The following is a 27,286-nucleotide window of genomic DNA, read 5'->3' on the forward strand; positions in this document are numbered from 1 at the left end:
CCTGAGGCCTACAATAGTACTGTCCATGAACTAAGAAGGGTTTTTACATTTTTTAAAGTTTGTTTAAGCACAAAAAGAATAATGAAGGAGAAAATAGAATGGAGTAGGAACTATCTGTGTCCCACAAACCTAAAATATTTCTGACTTTGCACAGAAAAATTATGCTAACCCCTGTTCTAGGGCTACACTATACAACAATAGGTGGCAAATGAGTTCTTGCAAAGTGGCTAGTGCATAGTTGGGCATGGTGACGCATGCCTGTAGTTCCAGCTACTGGGAAGGCTGAAGTGGAAGGATCATCTGATCCCAGGTCGAGATTGTGGTGGCTATGAGCATGAGGGACAGAGTGAGACTCCAATTCAAAAAAAAAGTGACTAGTTCAAAGGCAGATGGCCAATAAGTGTAAAACAAGTGCCTTATTTTAAAGACTTTATCTGGAAAATCATGTAATTAGCTTATTAATATTGTTATAATGATTATTTGTTGAAACAATAATACTTGAGATACATTAGGTGAAAATGAAATTTCATTCATTTCTTTCAGCCTGGCTCTAGATGTGGCCTCCACTTTCACATCCCACCTTCCAGATTTCATGTGAATGTAAATATTCATTCACATCTAAATCATATCTGTTACTCACGCGTTGAGGGAACTTGTGGAATGTGGCTTTTAGCCTTCTGGCCTTAACACAGAGGAAGACACAGGCGGTGAGATTTTAAATGTCAGTCTATTATGTCCATTGGAGGGTCTACAGACCCTCCCAGGGTCTCCTAATTCTGATCATAACTGGCATCACCATTCTCGAAATAAAAAATCATGCCGTCTCGCCACTGGAACTCCTCTGCAGTGAGCATGAAGGATGGCTGGCTTTCTGAAGGCAGTTCTCCATTGTCTCCAGAGGAAAAAAAAACATTGTATCATGCCTACTCCAGGCTCACAGATTTATGCTAACATTTAAAATGATTTAGCTATAAAAACTCATATGCAATACTTGGTTCTCATAAAATGTTAACCAAAGAAGATTTTTTTCTTCAGGTAAGCTATAGACAGATGACCAAAAAAATGCAAGACTATTTAAAAACATATTAGAAAAAACAAATAACAAAGACACGAAAGTTGTTACATGCACGTCTTTGCTGCAACTTCTGGCAGTCATTCTCAACAGCAGCTGGACTGCAGGATCACTTGAAGACACAGACAGATACCCTGACCCATTTCTGGTTTTATTACATTGGCTGAAAACCAATTAATAGGAGCTCTGCTCATTAGAAATGTAATATAATCTGCATATTTGCAGTTAATCTAGTAGTCAGTAAAATAAAAAAATAAACAAATGAAATTATCTTAAAATATACTGAATTTAAGCCAATAATTTCATGATATCACTTCAACATGTAATTAATATAAAAATTAATGAGATTTTATATTTTTAGTTTTTAACTAAGACTTTAAAATCTGATGTGTATTTAAAAGTTAATAGCACATCTCAATTCGGATGCTAAAATTTCAGTGGTTAAAGAGAAATAAGTCTCAGTGAAATAATGAAAATTGTGTATGAATTACTCACACTGCTTTTTAAGTTACATTAAAATGAACTTCCAAGTCATACCAGCCACACATTAAGTGCACAATAGCCATGTGAGGCTACTGATGGCTTCCATCTTGGACAAAGTGGGATTAGAGGCTTGAAATTGTTGATGGCATTGTGGTATCAAAATAATACTCATTCTTCGCTTTTCCTAGGAAAACATAGACATTAAAGTATAAAAATACTTGATGGGAAGCATTTGATTATGTACTTTTAGAAAGAGCATAACTGCTAAAGTATAATAATACTTGATAATAAATATTGGTTCTATGCTTTTAAAAAGATACAAAATTATAGGAAACATATGCGTTTATCAGTGAGGAAGCTGAGATTAGTTACTTGACTGCAGTGACAGATGGAGTCGAGGCTGGAGTTCTGGCTTTCCAGATTCTAGTCTTGTTTGTTATTCTCTGCCACAAGCATGTGTGTAGGGGAGGGGGTAGAGGGGCATGTGCATGCATGTGTACACAACAGTGAGAGAAACTAGGAGATGGGTAAATAGGAGAGTTTGTTTTGGGGACATCAAAAGAGAGAAGGAGGGGAAGATAGTAGAAGAAAGAACCCAGACTTATAGTATATGTGCTAAATATAATCTGATATCTAGAGGACATAGCACAAAGAACTTGCGAAAAGCAATGAAGTTAATAGATTTGAATTTTATTCCTGTTCCAGACTGGGATCTGTGTGTCTTTGGGAATGTTGTCGAACTTCTGTCACCCTGCGTTTTCTGAGCATTGGATATGGATAAAAGTGTCTATATCTTGGTTTGTAGTAAGGATCAAATGTTATAACACATGTTCAGCACCTGGCATAATGTTAATAATCATTTCCCTTTTTTCTGCAAGCCATCACTCTAGGCAGAGTGATCTGTTAATTGATTAAATGACTTTAAGTAAAACTCTCACTTGAGCTTCAATGTTCTAAAACAGCTGCTCGAAATAATTTGTAATCAATGTTCCTTACCTAAAAGTATTGATTTTTACTGGACTGGACAAGGAGAAGCAACAGGATTTATTGTTGATATACATTAGAAAACCCAAGATTTTAATCTCCATAAATTGCCTCAAACCCCCAGATTTAATGCAGGGTTTGCCAATTCAGTCTTGTTTTCCAAGAAAATCCATCATAGTAGCATTTATTCACCTACTGGTTCATATTTCAGGGTTTTCTTTTGCAACTTCAATATTTTAAAAATGCAAGTTGAATTTTTCTGTACTCACCCATCAACATTCATACTAATAAGAAACACTGGAGAAATTGATTAAATTGTTCCCAGCTACCAGACGTTAATGAGAGAATAATACAGCAGATTCAAGAATAACTTTAGGTTGGGCGCAGTGGCTCATGCCTACAATCCCATTGGGAGGCCAAAGTAAGAGGATTGCTCGAGACCAACCTGGAGAACTTGGTGAGATCGTATCTCTACAATAAATCAAAAAATTAGCCGGGCATAGTGGCATGTATCTGTAGTTCCAGCTTCTTGGAAGGCTGAGGTAGAAGGGTCTCCTGAACCCAGCAGGTCGAGGCTGAGGCTGCAGTGGCCATGTGCATGCCACTGCACTCTATCCTGGGCAAGAGTGAGACTCCAACTCAAAAAAAAAAGAAAGAAAAACTTTAAAGACAAATGATAACAATGTGTGCCCAATAGTTGGTTAGAACTCAGCCCTAATGCGGCCAAGCTCAGGGGTTTAATTCCCTTATGGCTAGTTCGTTTTGCTCTGTTTATTTCATAGCCACTGGCAGCATTCATGACTTTAGTTAGCCATCCTGGATGTGGGCACCATCCTGGATGTGGGCACCATCCTGGATGTGGGCACCATCCTGGATGTGGGCATCATTAAGGAGTCTGGGTTGGGAGGTAGGGAGCACCAGCATAAAGCAAGTATCCACTATGGGAAGAACAACTCAAGGGAAGAATACCTTGCTTCATTTGCTGGCAAATATTTTCCTTCACAATAATCAGTCTTAGGCCACCAGGTGCAATTCTCATCTTTCAACTTAGGACAATGTGTGAGACAATAGAAAAAACACTAAGAAAGAAAACTGAATTCTCACCCCCATTTGTTTCCTAAGTGACATTGATCAAATTAGTACCTGATCAGGAACTGAGTTTTCTCTTTTATAAAATAGTAAAGTTAGACTAGATGTTTTCTAAGGCCCCTTGTTATTCTGAAATTGTTCCATAAATGCATTTAATGTTATTTTTTTGGAAGTAGGGGATGTCTGACATTAAAAGTTATTGTTTTTCTTTTGGTACCACAAAAGGAAGAATTCTAAAGGCATCCTCCAATGGCGCCTTCAGGGAAGAATTACTCTGAATTAGTCAGGATTCTCTAGACAAACAGAACTAATAGGATGTATATGTGTGTATATACAGGAGAGAGAGAGAGAGAGGAGAGAAGTGACATCTAGATTGGTGTTTTGCTAAATATCTGCATACTGTAGTCTAGCCATCACATCTGCCTTCTAGTATTTATGTCCTTATGTAATCCGCACCCTTGCATGTGACTTGATTTAATATGGCAAAGGCGACAGGAAGTCATTTCCATGATTGGGTTGAAAAAGACTTGGTTGAAAAAACTGTCTCTATTGCCTTGTTGGTTTGCATATTATAATGAAGTAAAAGCCTACGTGGAAGCAGCCTGCTTTGTAAGAAACTGAAAGCAACATTCAGTCTACAGTCATCAAGGAAGTTTAACAGCCTTCAGAAGATTGAATAATACAACAATCACTGGGGAAGATTGAAAGAGGATCCTTTACCCAGTAAACCTTTGGATGAGACTTTAGGCCTTTGGGCCAGCAACTGATTACAATCCTGTGAAAGAGCATGAAACAGAGAACTCACTGAAGTCATGCCCACATTCTTGACCCACAGATACTGTGAGTTAATAAATGTATACTGTTTTTATCTGTTGAACTTTGGAGTATTTAGTGGCACAACAACAGATAACTAATACAGAAATTAAAACTAATACGGCAAGATCAGGGTTATATGAAGATCACCAAATTCGTGCTGATTAATTTAAGCAGAAAGGAATATACTACGGGTTCCAGAGAGCTCAGATTGTTGGTAGCTAAAGACACATACTCTAAACTTGGAAGAATTACTCTGAAAAGCACAAAAGTCCAGCAACCCAAGAAAGCTGCTGCCTTGCCATAATCGAAGCGGCCAAATCAAGAAGCCACCACCACAGTGGCAAGCTCCAGAAACATACTGTCGCTGTTGAGATTTGTAACATTTAAAATGAATGCCCAGTCAAGCATAGTGGCTCACGTCTGTAATTGCAACACTTTAGGAGACTGAGGCAGGAGAATTGCATGAGCTCAGGAATTTGAGAGCAGTCTGGGCAACATAAGCCAGGTGTGGTGTCATGTGCCTGTAGTCCCAGCTACTCAAGAGGCTGAGGCAGGAGGATCTCCTGAGCCAGGAGGTTGAGACTGCATTGAGCTATAATTGTGCCACTGTACTCCAGCCTGAGTGACAGTGAGATTCCCTCTCAAAAAATGAATGCCCACCAAAGGATATGAATAGACACTTCTCAAAAAGACACACAAGCAGTCAATGAACATATGAAAAGGTACTCAACATCACTAATCATCAGATAAATGCAAAGTAAAAGCACAATGAGATATCATCTTATACCAGTCAAACTGAGTATTATTAAAAAGTCAAGAAACAACAGATATGGGTGTGGATATAAAGAAAAGAGAACGCTTACACTGTTGGTGGAATTGTAAACTACTTCAACCTCTATGAAAAACAATATGGGTCTGTCTGGGTGGCTCAGCCTATAATCCCAGCACCTTGGGAGGCCGAGGCGAGTGGATTCCCTGAGCCCGCAGGTTCAAAAACAGCCCAGGCAACTTGTCGAGACCTCGTCTCTACAATAAATAAAAAATTAGCTGGGCATGGTAGCACACGCCTGTAGTTCCGGCTACTTGGAAGGGTGAGATGGAAGATTGGTGGGAGCCCATCACGTTGACATTGGGGTGACCTCGAGCTCGCCACTGCACTCCAGCTTGGGTGATGGAGTGAGACTCCAAATTACAAAAAAAAAAAAAAAAAAAAAGGAGTACAGGGATCTTTCAAAGAACTAAATATACAACTATCATTTGCCCCAGCTGTTCCACTACTAGATGTCTACCCAAAGAAAAAGAAGTCCTATAAGAAAGATACCTGTACTTGTATGTTCATTGCAGCACTATTCACAAGAGCAAAATCGTGGAACCAACTTAAGTGCCCATCAACAATTAACTGAATAAAGAAAATATGATATGTATACACCGTGGAATACTATGTAGCCATAAAAAAAATTGAAATAATGTCCTTTGTAGCAACATGGTTGGAGCTGGAGATTATTCTAAATTAACTGACTCAGAAAAACAAATACCAAATGTTCTCACTTAAATGTGGTAGGTTAATGGTCAAGAAGATGGAAATGATAGACACTGGAAAGGGGGAGATGGGGAGACAGGTTAGAGTTCAGGAATTACCTGTTGGATACAACATTTACTATCTGGGTAATAGGTCACCTGAATCCCAATCTCCACCAGTATATAATATGCACTTATAACCACTGAATCTAAACTAAAATAATCACTTTTTAATTAATGCCCACATCTTGCCTTTCACTCCATTTTAGTCAGCTTTGTATCAGTGTCTTAAGTTAATACATGTTATGGATGGGACCTAAACAACACATTCTAGTGTCAAAGGAAGTTAGATATCTTCCCTATCTCCTCCCTCCCTTCCTTCCTCTTTCTCTTTTTCTCCTTTTCCTAGTCTTCTCCCACCTTCATATTGATTTTAGGATAAATAAATGACAGATATCTACTTCAGCAATAATGATAGACAAGTAGATAGATAGATAGATAGATAGATAGATAGATAGATAGATGGATGGATACCCAAAATACCCAGAGAGTAACATATGTATCTATGTGATGAAATTCTGTATTGTAAATATCATGCCTAACTTCCATAAGAATTTTCAGAAGGAATTCCAAAAAAATAATATAATATGGTAATCAGGAAAACAGAATTTGAGGGCAAGAAGTCAAGCAAACATAATAAAAATCCTAGCTTTGAAATTTACCAACTATGTGATCTTGGACATGTTCCTCTAACTCTTTAAACCCTTATTTCTTCCACTATAGAATGAGAATACAATTAATCATCATATGAGAATAAAAAGTGACAATATATTTCACATTATTAGCAGGATGTCTTGTACAAGGTAAATGATCAGTGATAGGTATTAACTATAAGAACATAACTGTAGGTTGTGGTTTAACAGTACAAGTTCCATGGAGAAGATGAGATTTAAACTCAACTTAAAAAGGAATAACTGGAGCTAAAAATGGTGAAAGGGAGGTGTTTAAGATATTATGACTGCACAGTGTCTTAGCACCTTTTACAAAGGTCTTAAAAAGCACTTAGAGTCTAGTGTCTTATAAATGGAGACATTGAAATGTGACATGTCATCTTAGAATAGGTGAGTAATGGAGAAGTCAGGGTAGGTGACTCCTAGGTTGACTTTCTAATCACTTGACTACATATCTTACTTGGCTCTAAACTATTAAAGTTGAAAGTTTTTTTTTGTTCTGTCTTATATTAGCATGAGCATTGACATAGCTATTAATAACATAGACACTAAGGGAAGAAAATGAAATTAACAACGGCATCCCATCATCTAGGTCTTCAAACTATGAACAAGAGGAGTCAGTGTCAAAACAGTGTATATAATCCTTATCTTGATTTTGAGATTGTATAATGACTCATGACAAGACAATATATATAACACAGATTATATTCATTGAAAAGACTGTATTTTTCTTATATTTAAATTTTTTTCCTGTTATATCCATGATGGTATAAAGCTATTCTCTGATACCCATGCATGTAGGAATACATTTTGATCGTTTTAATTCATTTCCTCTCATAAATAGAAATATGTTAAAATAAAGTGAAATCAATAGATTAAAGTTAATTGTGCTCTATTTTCTTTTTTTTATTTCTTAGGCGTATGGTACAATTGCTAATTGAATCTAAGGAAAGCCATGGTTATCTCTTTAACCATTTTTTTAAATTGTAAAGCAAAAAAAACCTATTCCCATTTTAATTTTCTCTTGAAAGCTTTTGCCATTACTACTGACTTTGAATTGAAATACTATAGATCAGAAACCATGAATTGTTTCTACTTCTTGTGCATCAAGTTTCATTCTATATATGTGGACATCTGACTGAGGGTCTGAGGGAGTTCTGGGGATCTTATCCAGGTTAGTAGAAGACCTGGGAAAGCAAGCCAGGTTCTGGAACTTGTTCAGTGTTTTTCCATTGTCAGGATGAAATTTGATATTTTTACCCTTTGATTTCCTATCATTCTTTTTGCAAGTTTGTTTCACTTACTCTTGTTTCTTATGTGGCAATGAAGATTAAAGAAGACAATGATATAAATGGCAGAAACGATGACATAAACATTACTTGTTCTTTCCCTTTTTAAAATCTTGTGTAAATATAATTTTATAGATCGCAACACACTTAATGACACTTAAGAGAAATCTCTGTTTCAAGAAACCTGGAAGGGAATATTTTTGAAAAGGAAGAATCTTATGAAGCTAATGTAAATAACCACCCCCCAGGTAATCTGTTTTGCCATCATGGATATTTAGAGCTATGAAAAGAGTTTGTTACTTTAGAATTATTTTAGCACTTTAGTAGACTAATGGCAACGTTCATACACAATTGACCAATATCGTCCCTGATGGATTATCACTGCTGTGCATTCTCCAGGCACTACAAGTGATACAATCTGCCCCAAGATGAGGGATCATGGGTGGGTGCAGTCCACCACCCTCTCAGGGAAACCCAAATTCTTTAACTATATAGGATTGTTAGTTGAAGACAGGAGCTGGACGGGCTGGCAAGAAAGTCTACTTTTCCCATCTGAACCAGCTGACTGTTGCTTTTTCTTTTTCATTTCATTCTTACGGCAGGGAGGATAAAGAGATAATTAGTGTAACTTAGTCAAACTTTTGTTTATTGCTAATGCATGAACTGTCATCTAAATTCGTTGGTTCCTGAAGTGCCCACATTTAATTCAGTGTACTACATAAATTACCTGGCATTCTTTGATGTTGATGACCATAAGGATGGCATCCACAAAATGATTAATCCCTTTAAATCACATCAATGTGTTGTCCACACCATTGCCTTAAAATAATACTAAATTATTAGTATTAGTGCTTTGAGAAGGGTGTTCTTTCTGAGTTGTTTGTTTAGTAGTGACATATGGTATTATATTTTATCTATATATTTGCAGATCTCCCTTTTTTGGCCAATGGTGCTTATTTGTGAAATCTATGATCTAGAGAACACCTATGAATACAGGTGGATTCTGTATTCATGCAGTCTAGCACAAAAGTAGTATCATATAGTGGTGAAGACACAAGACATAAAATCTAAGCTTTATCACTAGTTATGCAAGCTTAGGCAAGAATGTTGACTGCTCCGTGTCTCAGTTTACCAATTTAAAATTGAGGATAATTGTAATAGTATCAATCTCACGGGATTGTTGTAAGGATTAAATAAATTAGTACAGGTAAAGCATTTAGCACTATGCTTGAGAACACTCATACATAGGTAAAGCATTTAGCACTATGCACATGAGTGCATGTATGCACTCATACACAGGTAAAGCATTTAGCACTCATACACAGGTAAAGCATTTAACACTATGCTTGAGAACACTCATACCATATGTGTTCTAACACTATAGTTATGCAAATATGTAAAATCAGGAAATTAGAAAATAAATAGGATTTAATTCTTGTCATCCTTAGCAGCCTAACCAGACTCAGGGTAGGTATATTCTCTAACATTCCCCTCTGCCATGTGATTTAATTAATAACTTGGGAGACTTCTCCTCTGTTGGATTTCTCCACATATTTGCAATCAGGAATAGAGGCAAGGCGGAGGAGCTCGTGTATGGTAGGATTCCTTCACATTTGTGATCATTTGTTATCCAGTCACATAAATCTTGACCTGTTCGTCATCTCATTGTGGCCTTAAGTGCACTGAAAAATTACTTTATTAACTTTGAGGCTTTGTAATACTTTGCCAGATATCTATTAGAATTAGAATTTTATAAAAGAACTTCCACTAATTGCCATGTCTTTTCTTAACACTTGTAGGCACCTTGTTGAAGCACAGGAAACTAAGAAATGTCCAGAAACATACTCATTAAGTTTGGAAATGGAATTCTTGGAATCCTTGTATATTAATATTAATAAAACCATTTTAGTTATGCAAGTAAATAATCTTTATTCTTGCAAAAGAATGAATTGAGCAAAGTAGAAATCGAATAAGCTTATTTAATGAGAAATTTTATATCTGTATACAGATTTGTGTGTGTATTTATGTTAAATATCAGAATTATATGTAATTATTCATGAACAATTTATCTAATAAGAAAAAACATAGTCTATAAGCATCTTCAATGTGTTTGGCACTATGTAAGGATTTTATTGAGTTAACTCATTTAATCTTCAAAGTTAAAAAAGACAGAATTCAATAGGATCCTGAGATCAATGTTCTTTGGTGGTAGATAATTGAGAGAAAGACTACTTCTTCTTCTTCTTCTTCTTCTTCTTCTTCTTATTATTATTATTATTATTATTATTATTATGAGTTGGAGTCTCACTCTGTCACCCAGGCTGGAATGCAGTGGCACCCTCACAGCCACTCCACCACTCCAGCGATCCTTCTGTTTCAGCCTTCCATATAGCCAGAACTACAGGCACGCACTACCATGCCTGGCTAATTTTTGATTTATTGTAGAGACAAGGTCTCATCAGTTTGTCTGGGCTGGCCTTGAACCTGAGGGCTTAGGCAATCCACTCCCCTCTGCTTCCCAAAGATGGATTTACAGACTGAATCACCTGAGCCCGGTCCTTGTAATTAGTTTTTGGCATCTCAATCAGTAATGGGATGTAGGAAATGCTACTTTAAAATATGGCACCTTGGCATACTGAATATCTTAAACTAAAGGAAATTAAGAAAACATTAGAAGCAGCAAAATCCTCTCTGACCTTCTCTGATTCCATCTCACGTAAAATAGATCATAGAAATGGAAATTTCCTTCTTCTCCTTCTACCCTGAGGCAGACCATAGGAATTCCCTTTGCCCCTTCTTCCCTGGAGCAGACCATAAACCCTAAGAAGGTCATTCTCTGAACTTCTCTTTCCTTCCTTCTCTGAAGGTGACAGGTATCCTGCCCTTTACCCACAGGAAAAGGATGTCACATAAAGACTCCAAGAAGAATCTGAACAAACAGGCCTTGATAAATTACCTTCAGTCTATTACCATTAGATAGTATCCTTTTGTCCTTCGATTATGCCTCTGTACAACCATCCAAAAAAATACACAGATTTCCCTGAGTATTGAGTCTTCATTTTTGAAAGCTTGTGCCCCATACAACTTTTGTTAATTAAATAAATATGCATTCTTTTCTCTCATTAATATGTCTTTTGTTATAGTAATGTAAGCCATAAAACTTGTGATAGGTGAGAAGAAAAAAATCTTTTCTCCTTTTTTATCATGGTATATGATAGATGCTCAATAAATATCTGTTGCATAAAATACAAATATAGGAATGAATTGTACAATTCCAAAGGAATACATTAGAATAAAAAGGCAATTAGTATTTAATTAAGGTAAAGCACTATATGCATGACCCTAACAAGTCGATTTATGCTTTTGAGTCTCAGTTTATTCATTTTCAAATCAAATGTCACATCACATCAGTTTCACAGTCTTAAAAATTCACTTTGGATTTACACCATCAATTACTGCTAATCAATTTTCTCTGATGCAAAAAACACCTATCACATTTCCATTAGCTAGACAACAATAGCTCCTGACATAGTCACTCATTTTTCCTTTAGACATTTTGATTTGAAAGTAAGATTTTAAAACCAACAAAGCAAGAATCAAGCACATATTAGACCCAATCCCAAAGGATAATCATCTTTAGCCACTGCATGAGAATATGGTATTTAATATCTAAAATTTGTTTCTTAAGATACATCTTCTTTTCATTTTTTTAAGATACACCTTCTTACTTTCTTTTCTCCCTTCTTTCTCTAATAAACATTGTTTAAAAACTTAAAAAAAAAGATACACTTTCTCTTCATTTTTATTTTTAAAACTTTGACCTCATCTCATATGTGGAAATGCTTTGCTCCTGGAGCCTAACTACATTTATCTTATAAATATCATGCTTTGAACATATTTTTTAGTTTCTGTTGGTTAATTTGTAATAATTTGTCTATGCTTCATTTTTAATCTATTAACAGGGCTAAAATGCAAATTAAGCCACACATTTCCTAGTGAATGAAAGACAAGATCAATGATTAGAGCTTGATTTAGGGAATAATAAAATGAAAGCTAACAAGGATAAGTGTTACTTGGTAATCATGACAAATATTAAATTAATGGGTTAGACAGAATTATTTCACTAACTCTGAAATGATATCTTCCTTTTGGAGTTCAGATTATAACACACACAACTATAGTTCTAAAAATAAAACTATATGTAGCTTTCCTTTGCCTTGGCCCTCTAGGAATAAAAACCTAGGGTATGAACTCTAACATACGTGACAGTCTGCTTATGTAAACAGCAGTCAGAATTGAAAGCAGTTTACATTTTGCGCAGCTGCTTTAAGTATGCTACAACAGTACTAAAAATTGCTTAACTGGTTCAGTAGTAATTGTCCACTAGGCAACACCCAGGGAACAGATTTATTATTCTAATTTAGTATATGTTGGCCTGTTTAAGTAGTCCTTTTTCCTCATATATTCACATTTCAGACCCACATTTAATGTGCTTGACTCTCCCTACACTTGTAGGAAGCAGGATTCCTACAGAGAACTACAGTAATAATTTCATCTGGCTAAATACTTTTTAAAAGTTACAGCCAAAAATTTTTTCAAAGTATTCATTACAAGAAAATAATAAAGATCCCCAAAGCTAAGCTGATTCATAACAAGCAAAAAATTGAATGACTCCACTTTAGTAAAACAGAGCAAAGTGGATAGTCCCTAGAGACTATTGTGATAATATACATTCTAAAAATAACCAATCCCTATCCATGGTCTTATGAAGTTCTTTCAGTCTTGGTCCAGATGTCTCCAAACCTCAGTGCAGAAGCTAACTGTGAACCTTTCACCACAATCCCCGGTTACAAGTATTTAACCAACTTCTTGTGGGTCCAGCCCCAGACTGTGCTTGAGTAATATGCCCACTCTTCCAGTTCGAACTCTCATGTCCAGTTGCACATAAATTTGTGAGCCATCTGGAATTAACCTCTTTGATAACAAAGACTATGAAGTACCACTATAATCAGTTGTTTCAGATGTACTATGATTAAAATGATTAAAAATACCAAAAGTGTCTAATGTTTCCCATCTTCCTTATTGCAAATTCACCTTTTGCACTGGTTGACTTAGAATAAACACCCCTTCTCTCTATTCTCTCAAAAGTTGGAATCTATTTGTTGAGTTCAAGAGTCATAATCCCAAGAGATCTATGAAAACCCATACAACAAATTAATGAGACTCAAGATAATGGATTCTGACTATTGAGACATATTTGGCTCATACAGCATAGACTGTATGTACATGGAGTCTGCTATTTCTTAGTAAGTTCCAAGTATATATGACAGGAAAACTACAAAGATGAACAGCTACCTTCTTTCCCAATGACTATCACAAAGCCGGTTGAATAAATGTGTGTGTCTGCTGACTGTGGAAAAAAGGAACACAGTCAGTTTCTGGTCTGAGGTTTGGAGACATGTGGCCTAAGACGTAAATAATGTCATTAGACGAACTTGTCTAGAGATTGGATTTTATTTAAAGAAATGTTTTAGGCCACGTGATGACAAAGCATAGAGACTAAAAGGAGGGGTTAGTCTGGCCATCAACTCTTCAAAGGCATGTTAACATCCCAGCTGATTCCGGCTTAGTGCATGACTCACTGCTTTATCAATATCCTCCTCCCCACCTTTCCCCACCAGTAACAGTCCACTGAGCATTTCAAACTTGGCAAAATGTGTTCCTCAAGTTTGAGGACTGATTGTTTCTGCATGTGACGTTTCAGTGAAGTTCTGTTCAATAACTGAGAAAACAGGAAATTCAAATTGTCCTTGGACAGTTTCATCTTGATATAAGCAAAATAAGGATTAGAGAAATGGCCGCCTCAGTCACTAGCTAGGGGAAAGATTATCGTGGATTTGACCATGCCCTCAGACTGATACTATTAACCATCTGAAAAACAGAACAAACTTTCCTTTTCCTGTTTTTTATTCTCCATTCCTCCTAGCCTTAACATGTAGGGTTTTTCCCTAAGTGGAATATTGGTCACAAAATTTTTTAGTATATAGATTTCTACCATGCCACACAAACAACCCTAGAACATGATCTGTTGCCTACTGGGTGGTAGATGTTCAGTAAATGTTTTTTTTGAATGAGGGAGTAGATATATAGAGAATGTGAAGGATTTTTAAGGGTGCCTGGGGCAGTTTAAGATCTTATGAGGATGGTGAAAGATGTGCTGACATATTCTTTCCCCAAAAGTGTAAGGGATTTTACACAACAGGCTGTTGGTCTGAAGAAAAATGTCAGATGAATCACAGATGTATTTCAAACCCTTAGAGTATTGTGTTAGGCTACTTTCCATCTTTCTCAAAAGAAGATAATATGTAATGTAACAAACACACCCTAGTGTGTAGTTTTCCCCTTGGTTTTGGTGGGTTGATATAGCGTGGAAGGTTGAGGTTGTAAATATTAATTGCATGTTTTTACTTTAAAATATCTTTTTGCTTTTAAACTATCAAGGGTTTAAAAGAAGATATTCATCCTAGTTAATAAAGGAAGCATGTTACCTTTCTCAACGTTACAAAAGAAAAAAAAAAAACTTGAGCCAAGATCATTACTAAAATACAAAGGGAAACCTATCAGTCTTTTTATTAGGAAAAAACTAAAATGAACTACACTTAGATTATCCTTGAAGATGAATCATTCTTGAATTCTCTTTCTCGTTTCTTGGAGTAGTTATGTTTTGTTTTTTATTTTATTTTACAGGAATTTTCTAATTTGGAGAATGCAAAACCACAAAAAAGAAAGTAAGTCAAATTTACTTTGTAAATTTTATGTTCCTTGGACTGTTACTGCTATAGTGGGTTTCCTGCCAGAGTGCTATTTTTTTAACTGACATGTACAAATCTAGGTGTGTATTACACTGCTACCATTTCTCTGTTTATGCTGATGCATAGGAAATCTGTGTTGTGACACTCCTGTAGACAGGGCTGTGAAAATTAAATTTTCAGAAGAAGAAGCATGTGTTTAAACTTGACTCAGATTAAAGTAGGAGCCTACATAAAAACATATTTCTATCGGTGACCCATAAATCTTCTGAAGAATTTTTCTAATCCGCATAAAAATGTGTTTGCAAAGAGGTTTGGGTTATTTAGGTCAGGCCTAGCTTTACATTCAGCACACCCAGCTGCCAGAGGACGTGACATACACATGTTGCATAAGGTAGTGGGATTTTAACTAATAAGCAGGAAATACGCAGGGGCAGGGAGTTGGTTTATGGGGACATGTTCAGATGGGTTGCTAAGGATACAGAAAAATGGCTTCCTTGTGTTGGTCTGTGGCCAAGTTGTGAGTGATGTGAAGTTCTCCCTGGAGTCCTCTTTCTTCACAGCCCTGCTCTAGCCTCATCCAGGCATTCAGCTTTTCATATTCTTTTCTCCCTTTCCTGCTCAAATCTCTCTCTCAGTTAAGTATACAAAACACATGCATAGTAAGTAGGTAGTTAAATGATTAACACTCAGGGCAGCGGCCAAGCAGGGATAGTTGTATTTCAGTCATAATTAGCTATTTAAACTACAACCCTGGAGTTTTAAGCATGAGCTGATGTAAAGAAGGGACTTTTGGCAGGGTTCTTCTCAATCTTATCGCCCCACCTATGAGGCTGTTTATTCTAAACGTGGATAAGGAAATCACTAATTCCAAGGCAAATACTTAAACAAAATCGTGCTGTTGACTTATGATCGAGGCTTCCACAAATTAAAGGCTACCAAAACATGCATGGGAGAAAGTCGATGAATTAAAAAGAAAGTGCATGATGCTGACCAAATTACAGTTTTCCCAACATAAACCAAGTCAATTAATGTGTTCCTCAGATCCCAACCAAGTAAAATAAAATGGAGGACTCCTTTGAATTTTTTTTTTTTGCCCATCACTTCCCTGATGGAAATGATATCTCATGTTGTTACATACCTACCACACTTTATAATATTATAAATAGCTTTTAAAAAATGCTTGCCATATGCCAAGATATGTACTAGCATTTTGCATTGAAAAAATTAAAAACAAACAAAATGGTTAGGAAACGGAAATCTTATACATATACACAAGTTTTTACTTACAACTTTGAGCTTATGAAAAGGATGAACTTGGCTTTAATTTAATGACTATCAATCATATCAATAGTGAAAAACACAAGCTATAGCAAAGTTATATACACAGGATATGTGTGCATGAATTGATTAGCATGGCCAAGTTAGCATAACCCTATCCTCTGTTTCTGTTTTAAAGCATTTTATTATGGAAATGTTCAATCTTACACAGAGGAAGAGATAATGATGAACTCACACTGCCGAACTTAAACAAGTATCAGCCTACAGCCAATCTTATTTTCTCTCACCCCATTTACTTTCCCCACCCCTATCCTCACTGTTTTTTTAATAAAGCCTATGTACTAGAACAAATTAAATTAAGATAAATGATATTATACCAAAAAATAAACAGTCAATTAAAATGTATCTGAAAGACTCACATGGTTTTTCCAAGTTGATTTATTTAAGTCAGGATTCAAAAAGCTCCATGCTATGCATTCAGTTCATATCTCTTTGTTTATATGTCTCTTCATTTGTTGAAAAAATTGGAGCATGTGTTCTAAAAGATGTCCATATTTTTGAACTTGGCTGATTGAAACTTATTATTTTATATATATGCTTTTCTATACCTTATATTTCCTGTAAATTTTAAATTGCATCTTGGGGTGTGATAAGATTCAAGTATATACGAAGTTTGATAAGATTCTACACACATACACACACACACACACACACACACACACACACACACACACATTTAAATGTAGATCTTCGGTGACTGTACACCACCTGTTGCATTGTATAGTAAGCCATATGTCAGTAGCTTCCATTTTTATGATTGGCAATTGTCGTTCAGTTGATTCAGATGGTATCAGGTTGATCCATCCAGCATAAAGTAGCCCGTTTGCCTACTTTCCACTAAAAGCTTCAACAATTGGTAATTGTTCTCAGGACTATTGTTCTCTTAGGGATTACTTAACGGTTATACTCAATTTGCATCACTTCTTCTGTATTTATTACAGTGTTATTTAGAAAAGAATGTTTCTCCACTAACTATTGGGTTATCCTGAGGTATATTCACGTAAAAATTACTCACCTTTTTTTTTCAAATGAGTAATTTTATAATAGTTTCTCCATATCGCTTGGGGAAATTTACAGACCAAGATTATATTTATATTAACTAATTTGCTACTTAGATTTAGGAAAATTCAAGACCATAAGTAAACCTTAGTTAGAGGCAGAATTTATTTATCTTCTCTTTATTGCATGCATTCTAGTTTCTGTTTGATTAAAATATTATTTTGTAAACCTAGACCTAAATATCTGTTTCTTTTATTTTTCTAGGTTATTCCGAAGATTCATGTCTGAAAATAAAATATTTGGTGAGTGATTCATAAGATAACTCGTGTGAATAATACATTCTGTTTTACTACACTGCCATAGAACAACAACAAGTGATTAATGAAAGTCAAATTGAGTTGTCTTTGAATTCTATAGAAGAAATTTAAAAAGTAAATGTGGTTCTATCTAATTTTAAATGGCTAAGACAAAGAAACCATTGATTTATTTGGAATAATTTCCTCTTATATTTAAAAAGAATAATTCTCTTTGGAGACTTGCCGGCTGATTATCTTCTAGTTCTCCACATCTAGCTTGGCTAGTCCATGGTCAAGGTGACCTGTAAGAGATTTTTGCAGATCTATGAATCTAGGAGTAAATAAAAGAGACAGAAAATGTCTTTATTATAAAAGACTCTTCCACAGCCTTTCACACACTGGATCTTTTCTCTTGTTTCCATGATTATAACATTTATAGTAATAACTGGTTTGATTCATATTTTAATTCTAAATTGAAAACCTAATTCTATTATTACTTTTGGCTAGTTAATTGATCATCCCTTCTTTCCTTTACAGAATATAGGAAGTCAGGAATTAGAAAACATTCTCAATGCTAAAACATCTAGATTATCCAGATGTGGGTATCCTTTTTCCTTTCCTTTTCCCAGCAGACCTTAGGAGTCAGATACTCATGCCAATTTTCCTCTTTAAAAAAAAAATTCCTAGTAGGATCCTTGTAGAAAAGCTCATTCTGACCAAGGCAACTGTCCTCAATGGGTGCATCTTCTAAGGGTATCTGCATTTTACTCTTGTTTGATACTCTTCTAGCAATAGCATCTGTAGGTGCTGAGTCCTATCTCATTACTCAGGGTCCTGCATAATCAGGGTCCTCATTAAAAAATTTTGAATATCAGACCTGATTTGAATAATGCATAATCTTAAATAAAAGGAAGTAAGGCAAATTTTTATTTTCCATCTAGATCTATTCTCACAGCAGTCTATTCTGTTTGTGCATACAATACTATGAATGTTTCCATCCTAATGTAATTCTTGATGATCAACTCCTTTTCTATAATCCAAACATAATAGCAAATAGTGACTTTTAAAACAATACAGAATGCTGAGTTTGTTTCCTTGCTATGCTATGCTTTGGTTGCATTATTTGAAATTATTTAAAATTTGTTTTATAAATGCATGGTGCAACATGTAGAATAATTAGAATAATTCATCTTTGCTCAGTAATTTAGAAGAGATTCAATTTTTTTATTTGGTGTAGTTTATTTCTTCACATGTCCAGGCCCTGGTTTAGGTGTTGGGAGGACAGAGCTAAGCAAATCATGGACCTTCCACTCAAGGATTTAACAGTTTCTTGAAATTATCACAGCTCAATGTTCTTTCTACACACTCAATCATTTTGTTAAAAACGATGGGGAATGTGGAGGATGAGGACACTTTAACTTATGCATAAAAATAATTGGTTATGAATTCAAGAAAACTACTTCAAAGAATCATGCAATCATAAGCTATCAAGAAGCATTTGAGTAACAACATGGTTCAATATATGCATGAGTGCTTACGCAGTTCATGTAAATAAATGGGCATACCACAGGACACCTGCAGTTGTCCATGAGAGACTAGGCATCCCCAAAATGGGCCACAGAACTCTCTTAATATTACTTAACAAGTTGCAACTGTGTACTGAACTTGTTTTGATTTCAAATTTCTTACACTTACCAGACAGATGTTACTGTGAGTTCTGCTAACCAATCCTCTGCTTCACTTTAGAAGAAAAAACTGTGAATGATAAACCCTGGCAGGAGCCCAGCAAGCCTGAGAATGATTCCCACATCAGAAGGCCCTGTCAGCTAAAAGGTAATTGCTAAATTTAGTTCAACTGACTTAGCATTTTCCCAAAGTAGTTTAAAGTGCAGGTAAGAAAAATTTACATTTTTAACATTAACATAAGCAAACCATTGCTGTCTACTTTAAAAGGAAAACCAAATAGTATAGAATATATATTATTATAAATTTATACATATAAATATGTATACATCACATAAATACCCATAAAGAAAGGAAGTGGAATCTAATTAAGTTGCCTGTTGAAGCAAAGAATCAACTGAAGATAATATTTGAAAGTTTTAATATCCAAAAAAATTTTTAAATGTATTAAAAATTAGCACCTAGAAAAAATCCTCTAACAGTAAAATCAAAGGTTCATAGTTGTGATGTTTAGATTAAAAAACATAATCCTTATTATTAATACAAAATTATGTCATTTTATACTTTTAACATTTTCAGGAAGAGCAAATTAGAAGATAGGTATAGAAAAATGTATTAATAATAAATGACATATTAAAATTACTTAACTTTGGCATAGTAATTAGTATAACAGAGAGTCATAAGAGTTCACAAAGATGAACAGCAGCATGAAAAACTGACGTGCTTAGTATTCAGTCCCTGAGGTTATCAGACAAGAAGTCATTGATAATATTAATTATTGACAATTTAAGAGTTTCTGATGTTTAAAAATGATTTTTTAATATTTGGGAACAAAATAAATTGTAATGTATTTTTATAGTTGGGGTTTAATAGTTTGATTATACATTCTGTACAAATTTTGTGCTTTACTTTTTCACAAAGCTTCTAGATTTACAAAGCAATTATTTATGAAAATAATAATTCTCCTTTAAAATATTTTGAATTTATGCAAGATTAGGTAACATTTTGATGAGTCATTTTAACTGAACTTTAAAATCTTTAAATTTTTTTGAATAAAGAAATAGGTGACATATTATAGGATTATTTGAAAAACTTAAAATAACAACAAAAAATATTTCAATACTAGCACTTAAAAATATATATATACTATCATCTTTTGATTGGGCTCTGTCTTCACCACTTGGATGCCATCTATATCCATTCACACCTTCAGTCAGTGAATCAAACATCGCTCCATCAGCGATGTCTTTTCATCCACCAATACTTTATCTGTCAATCCCTCTAATAAGCATGTGTTATATTTTAGATTATTGCATGTTATTTATGCATAAAGAAGGTATAACTGTATTACAGATTTTTCTAGTTATACATTTTACCATAAATCTCTTTAAGTATTTTATTTCCTAAAACTGCCTTCCTGTGAACTGTTGTGTTTTGTTTCATTTTGTTTCATTAATTTAGGAGTAATAGGCATTTGATTCTGTCACTGCTACACTGACAAAGCATCAGAGAATCTTGTTCTTAGGAGCTGCTTCTGATTGCTTTGTCAGAGTAGAAAAAAGAAAGCCTTTGCAGAATACTTTCCAGCTTTGATATTTCTCAGGTTCTTGAGTGAACGTGTATGTTCAGTGTATGTGTGTGTGTGTCTGTGTGTGTGTGTGTGTGTGTGTGTGTGTGTGTGTGTGTGTGTGTGTGTGTGTGTGTGTGTGTTTAAGAAGTTCAGCAGTAGCAATTGAGTCACAGGACATTTTCTAGGGATTAATGCCATGCTAGAAAGAGTTGATGGCCTGAGACCAAGGCTGTCTGTGCATTATAAACTGAAGGGAGAAATTCAGGGCCACAAGTTGTAGGCTCAAAGTTTATGGGTATAGTAACTTCATTTGGAAGGCTCAGAGTATTTCTAAGCAATTAGTGCCCTACAGATCAACCCATAATATTTCTTTCTCATTTTCAACATTCCTTTTTAGTTGTTAATTGCATAAGTACTTAAGAGTAGTTTACTGTGCCTGAGGATAGGCAATGTGTAGAGTTCAGTGACAGAAAGATGGGATAGTGCACCGTAGCCATTATCTGCAGCACATGATTTTATTGTACACTAGTGATGAGATTGTAAAGATAGCCTCAATAAAACAAAAAAAAATATGTAGGGAAATAAACTATTAAAAGTGCCATTAGCTTCTAAGGATCTGTTGCAAACTCCAAGACCAAAAAAAAAAAAAAAAGAATGTTTCCTCAATTTCAATTTCAAAATGATATTTCTACATGATACATATTATATTAATAGCATTTCAGCCCTAGAGGATACTGGGGTCTGATGAAAAACTTCCATAGGCTATATTTAGTTGAGGATTTGTGTTCGGTGTTTTAATCCATAAAGATATTCACACAGCTCAACAACATGACTGTACTATTTAGGTTAAGACAAAATTTATCAGAATAAGTGGAATGCCAGAAGCTTAATATTTTTAGTTTATCTAGTCCATTTCCTTTTTCTAAGAAGATTTTTTTTAATCTAAATTTACATCTGTGCTATTAAAAAAGACTACATCTGTATAATAAAATGTAGGATAAGTTGAATACTTAGGATTTTACAACTAAAAATTGACATAGCTTAGACTCGTAAGCTTTGCTGGTCAAGGGAAATTATTCTGTAATTCATGTTAATTGTATTTTCAGCATTATAAACAGGGAGAATATGCATTTCAGTAAGTTAGAGTCAATTTAAAAATCTTTATATTTATCTTGGCTTTAGTTTTACTGGGAAAAAAATGAGAGCAAACTTTGAAATCCATGAATTGGAGTTTAACCATGATTAAGTTATAATTTAAGTAAAGATAGTTTCAAAAGCAGGGTTTTCATTTTTTATACCTGAAAGTACAAAGAATAAAAACAAAGCATTGATTAAAATAATAAAAAGAAAAAATATATTTAGAAATTTTTCAAACCATCAGTGTGACTGCGATAGACTATTCCCATAAGAAAGATTTGGGAGCCGGGTTCGGTGGCTCAGCCTGTATTCCCCCGCCTTTGGGAGGCTGAAGTGAGTGAATTGCCTGAGCCCGCGGGTTCGAGACCCGCCTGGGCGCAAGACCTCATCTCTACAATAAATCAAAAAATTAACCGGGCGTGGTAGCGCGCGCCCGTAATTCTGGCTACTCGGAAAGCTGAGGAGGAAGGATCGCCGGAGCCCAGCAGGTTGAGGCTGCGGTGGCCGGGAGCAGCCACTGCACTCCAGTCTGGGGGACAGAGTGAGACTCCAACTCAAAAAAAAAAAAAAGAAAGATTTGGGGAAAAAAATAACATATGTTAATAAAGGAAATAAGGGACCATCTAAAGTCAGAAAACATTGTTAGTAATAAAAGGAATACTAGCTCTACCCATATTGCTACAAAATTATTTTAAGAATAAATCTTCTGGTCAGGCGAGGAAGCCGAGGTGAGAGGACTGCCTGAACCTGGGGGTTTGAGACTTGGTGAGACTTTGTCTCTACAATAAAACACACACCCACACACAAACACACACACACACACACACACACACACACAATAGGCAGGTGTGGTGACGTGCATCTGTAGTTCCAGCTACTTGGAAGGTTGAGGTGGACGGACTGCCTGAGTCCAGCAGGCCAAGCTGCGGTGACCATGAGTGTGCCACTGCACTTCAGCCTGGACGACAAGAGTGAGACTCCAACTCAGAAACAAAAAAATATATATTCTTTACATATGGTTTTATTGAGATTAATTAAAAAAGGAGAAACTCATTGGGAGAGGTGAGGTGTTCTTAGGGCCTTCTAGTCTACCATTTGAATTGCCATTGGTTTAAAACCCTCCTTTTATTCCCGAGTTCTATCAATGCTATTTGTCCAGCCTCTTCGGTGTAAGCATGTAAATATTTTTGCTTTATTTTGTAAAACCTTATTAATTATTTTTCTTTATTGGTCTTATACCTAATACCTTAATTTCAAGATGATAAATGTATAAACTCCCACATATGTTTGCCATTCTAGTTAATTTTCAGGGATCGTACATTTAATTTTAAAGAAATTTCCCAAGAGCAGATAATTTAACTCTGGCTCAACTGGACTACGTGAGGAATGCCAGAAGGAAGTCTATTTCACACCTCAATCTTCACTTACAATGTGGAAATAAGCTCCCTTAGCCAAAAACTTACCTGCTGCAGTGGTAAAGGCTTTCAAAGAAGCCTTTCTGAGTTGAATGATAAGAACAATGAGTTCTAGTGTTTTGTACAGATGAATCTTGGAATCCCTCAATTATCTAGTAGAGTTCTTACTTGTATTATAGCTACTTTTTGAAAATTAATGTGGTCAAAAGTGTCTACATTAGAATTACCTTAAAGTTAATAGAAATAAGATTTTTTTTTGACCTCATCCTTTTTTCCTTGCTGCCTCTGCACTTGAGGGGTAGTTGGAGTCTCAATTTTTATACCAGGTGGTACATTTTTATGCCCACAAATTTTTTTTGCTATGTAGTTCATACATGTTCTCATAATCTTTGTTGCAAACAAATCACCCTAATATTAGTGATATAAAGCATTTTATTAGACTCGTAAGTTTTGCTGGTCAGGAATTCAGTCAGGCCACTGTTTTATGATGTGATATCTGAGGCTTCATTTGGGAAGACTTGAATGACTGGGGAGTACTTAAACTCTTGTGGCCGGAATCATAGAGGCTTCTTCACTTCATGGCTGGCACTTTGGGTTAGGCTGGACTCAGCTGGGACCCAGCTGGGACTACCGAGTAGCCTTTTCATGTGAATTCAGCTTCTCCCAGCCTAAGGATTCAGTTTCCAGAGGGGGCAACATGCAAGGGAGTTTCACATATCACATGAGAAAGGATCTGGAAATGAGCATTCCAGGAGAACAATGTAGAAGCTGCAAGTTTCTTCTTTTGTAAGTTATTTGGTTTGGGTTTCTGTTTGTTTATGTTTTGTGCTGTTTTCTTTTTGAGATGGATGTCTCACCATGTTGCCCAAACTGACCTCAAACTCCTGGACTCAAGCGATCCTCCCATATAGCTTATGCAGCAAGACTTCCTTTGACTAACCTTGGAAATCACAATATATCACTTTCATTGCATTCTGCTGTGACAAGTGAGTCACTAAGACCAGCCCAGAATCAACAGGAGGAGAATTAGACTCCATTTCTTAATGGAGGAGTAGCCAGATCACATTACAAAAGAACACATGGTATGGGAGATATGATTGTGGCCATCCTTAGAAAATACAGCCTGTATATTGCCCAATCCAACTACTGCCTTTGTTGCTACTTAGGAAGAAATTGCTTCTGCCTTTCAAATGTTTTCTTTGGGCTGGGCGCAGTGGCTCACACCTGTAATCCCAGCACTTTGGGAGGCCGAGGTCAGAGGATTGCCTGAGCTCTGGAGTTTGAGACCAGCATGGGCAACATAGTGAGATCAGCCTGGGCAAGCTGGTGAGATCTCGTCTCTACAGTAAAATCAAGAAACATTAGTTGGATGTGGTGGTGCACACCTGTAGTTCCAGCTACTAGAAAGGCAGAAGGATCGCCCGAGCCCAGCAGGTTAAGGCTGTGGTGGCCATTCACTCCAGCCTGGGCGACAGAGTGAGACCTCGACTCAAAAAAAAAAGTTTTCTCTGTAGGGTAATAGTTGGGAGATCACAAATTTATAAGCCTGTACACCAAATAGTTTTATCTTTATAAAATAGAATTATCCTGGTGTTCCTTCCTTAGTCCCAAACCTTCAAAGGTCCCTCATTTTCTATAGCAGGGGCTGTAGACTGGTACGAATATAACTCAATTTATTCTGAAGAAAATCTTGTTTGGGGCCATATGTTGTTTTTAAAATCAGGAAATTTTACATTAAAATCAATATATTTGTATGCTCTTGAAAATCATGAGGGAGACTGATAATTTTGGACCCAAGTTCTCCGGTGACTTCATTTAAGAAAGTTGGGAGTCATGGCGACCCTTTGGCTAGGAAGCTGACTCTCTAGCTCATAGAACTCCCATGGACTTCTTCACCAAATTCACTTTATTAGTCAGGTAACTAGTTGGACTCCTATCAATATTTATATTTACCACACTTTGTTCTAGTGGATTATGGTCAAGTTCTTCTACCTGGAACTCAAGGCCTATTCACATTTGGCTTCACGCACCCAACTTCCTCCACCTCGTCCTGCACTATCTCCAGAATTGCCACTGGCCCAGCTGGTCTCAATCTCTACCCTTAATTAAACACATTCCACTGTCTGCACCAAAGGCTTGTATTCTTAGCACTGCTGCTGTATTGCACCTTTTGCTTTCCTTCCACCTTTTCAAACTACCTCCATTCTGTGAGCTTTCATTCTGGTCCTACCTCGTCTACAAGTACTCTGGGTCACAATGATCTTTTTCCATAGTACCTCTTACTGCCTTATACTGTTATGTAAATGCATCGTGTACATCATATCTTATTCCAGATTCTAGAGCACAGAAAGCCATTTTACTGTTCTTTTTCTGTATCCAAAAGAATGCCTATAGAAGGAGTTCTCCAAAATTTATGTGGAAATGGTTAAAAAGGAGAAACGATGGAAAGGAATAAAAGAAGGAAGGAAATAACTTTATTTTCTAAATATAGAAACTGAAAATAAAACAGCTGCAAAAACACAGCTTCTAGCAATCCGACCCTGTAACAAAAGTTTTTGTTTCAAAACATCTGCTCATTTTTAAAATTGGGAACTTTCTGGAATCCTGTGGCATGGCTACTCTGATTTTAAATATTACGTTATTGGTGCAAGTAAATTTGAGAGTGAGCTGTGAATTTGACGGATCTTTTAGCCATAGCTATGATGGTAATTTGAGAAAAATCTGCACCTGTTTTTTCATTTGTCTGTCCCTTCTTCCCCTGCAGAATATGAGAAAGAGGCATAGTGAAAAACTGAAACAGTGGTTGCAAGTAAATAAGTGTGAAAGTGAAAGGTCGAATCACTAGCCTGGTGGGCAGGTGATTTCTATGGGTCACAGCATCCTCATCTGTAAAATAAGAGGCTTAAATTGAGTGATCCATAAAGTCTTGTCCTCTTTAACACGTTGGATATTTTGGATGTAAATAAATACAGCTCCTTTAACAGGAGCTGAAAGGGAAGTGCTGTTACTCTTGAAAAGGTTTCATTTAGCTTCAAACAGATGGATGCCACAGTCCAAAGCTTTTACTAAAGGAAGCATAGAACAATTTTGACATAAATAATTCATGTTAAGAAGACCTAAGCTAATGAAGCTTAAAATGCTGGGGTGGAAACCTTAGTTTAACAGAAACAGGTGAGGTGATAACTGCATGGAATCATAGCATTTTGGAGTTAAAGTGGCTTTTATAATTAACATTCTTTTTATGACCAAGAGAGAAACTGAGTCCCAGTGAGGCTTCCTCAGGGGCCCAGCTGGTCAGTGGCATCCTTATTTTGTTAAATTTCTGATTTATTTTTATCTGTTTCTCGTTTTAAAAAGTGTAGTTTTTTTTTTTTTTAAAAAGAAATGTTTATGATCTAGCCTTAAGACTAAATAAAGACTAGTTCTTAGGACTAAATAAAAATATGAGTATTAAATTTTACCAAAACTTCCTAAATCCTATAATTTCTGATAATGTTTATGTAACATTTATCTCTTTTTTACAGGTCTAAATGAAGATGATTTCCTTTTAACTAATAACATACACACCCTTCAAAGAAAGAATCTACAAGGAACTTCCTATCAGGTAATGTGAATAATCAATATTTAGATGATGTTTTGTGAAAATCATCTTGTAACTGAGCTCTGTAATGTGTTAGATGTAGTGCACAATATTTAGACAGCCTTGTAGTTATTTTGCATTTAGTTATTATAGATTGTTTTGTAATTGATATGCTTATGTTCCTGTGAATTGAATATAAATGAAAAAAATCAAATGATGAGATAATAAACCATTCTGATTATGCAAAATATTGTGCCCTACAATCTTTTGATAATTAACTTTGACCTATTAAATTAATATACTGGGAGGGGAGGTTCCCTGATAAAACCTATTTCAAGTGCTTAGTACAATCTAGTAGTCTTCAGTGTGGGCTATGTGCTTTCTGTTTTTAAGCATAAAAACATATACTATGATTTCTAACTTATATCTTTAAAAATTGCATATATTAGCCCAGGAGTTTGGGCGATTAAGAAT

General features: G+C 35.7%; 1 protein-coding gene across 1 annotated transcript in view; it reads left to right on the forward strand.

The window, feature by feature from the left end:
- Window positions 1-27,286, forward strand: part of LOC103268060 (putative uncharacterized protein ENSP00000383407) — a 49,300-nt gene that overhangs the window by 12,777 nt on the left and 9,237 nt on the right. The window contains exons 3-6 of the mRNA XM_021716312.1: window positions 14,730-14,770; window positions 17,396-17,433; window positions 19,174-19,260; window positions 26,757-26,836. Of these exons, the coding sequence (XP_021571987.1) occupies window positions 14,730-14,770; window positions 17,396-17,433; window positions 19,174-19,260; window positions 26,757-26,836 (246 nt within the window). The remainder of the gene's footprint in view (window positions 1-14,729; window positions 14,771-17,395; window positions 17,434-19,173; window positions 19,261-26,756; window positions 26,837-27,286) is intronic.

Source organism: Carlito syrichta, unplaced genomic scaffold, assembly GCF_000164805.1.
Source record: "Carlito syrichta isolate Samal-C Ts95f unplaced genomic scaffold, Tarsius_syrichta-2.0.1 Scaffold308688, whole genome shotgun sequence".
In the NCBI taxonomy this organism is placed as follows: Eukaryota; Metazoa; Chordata; class Mammalia; order Primates; family Tarsiidae; genus Carlito; species Carlito syrichta.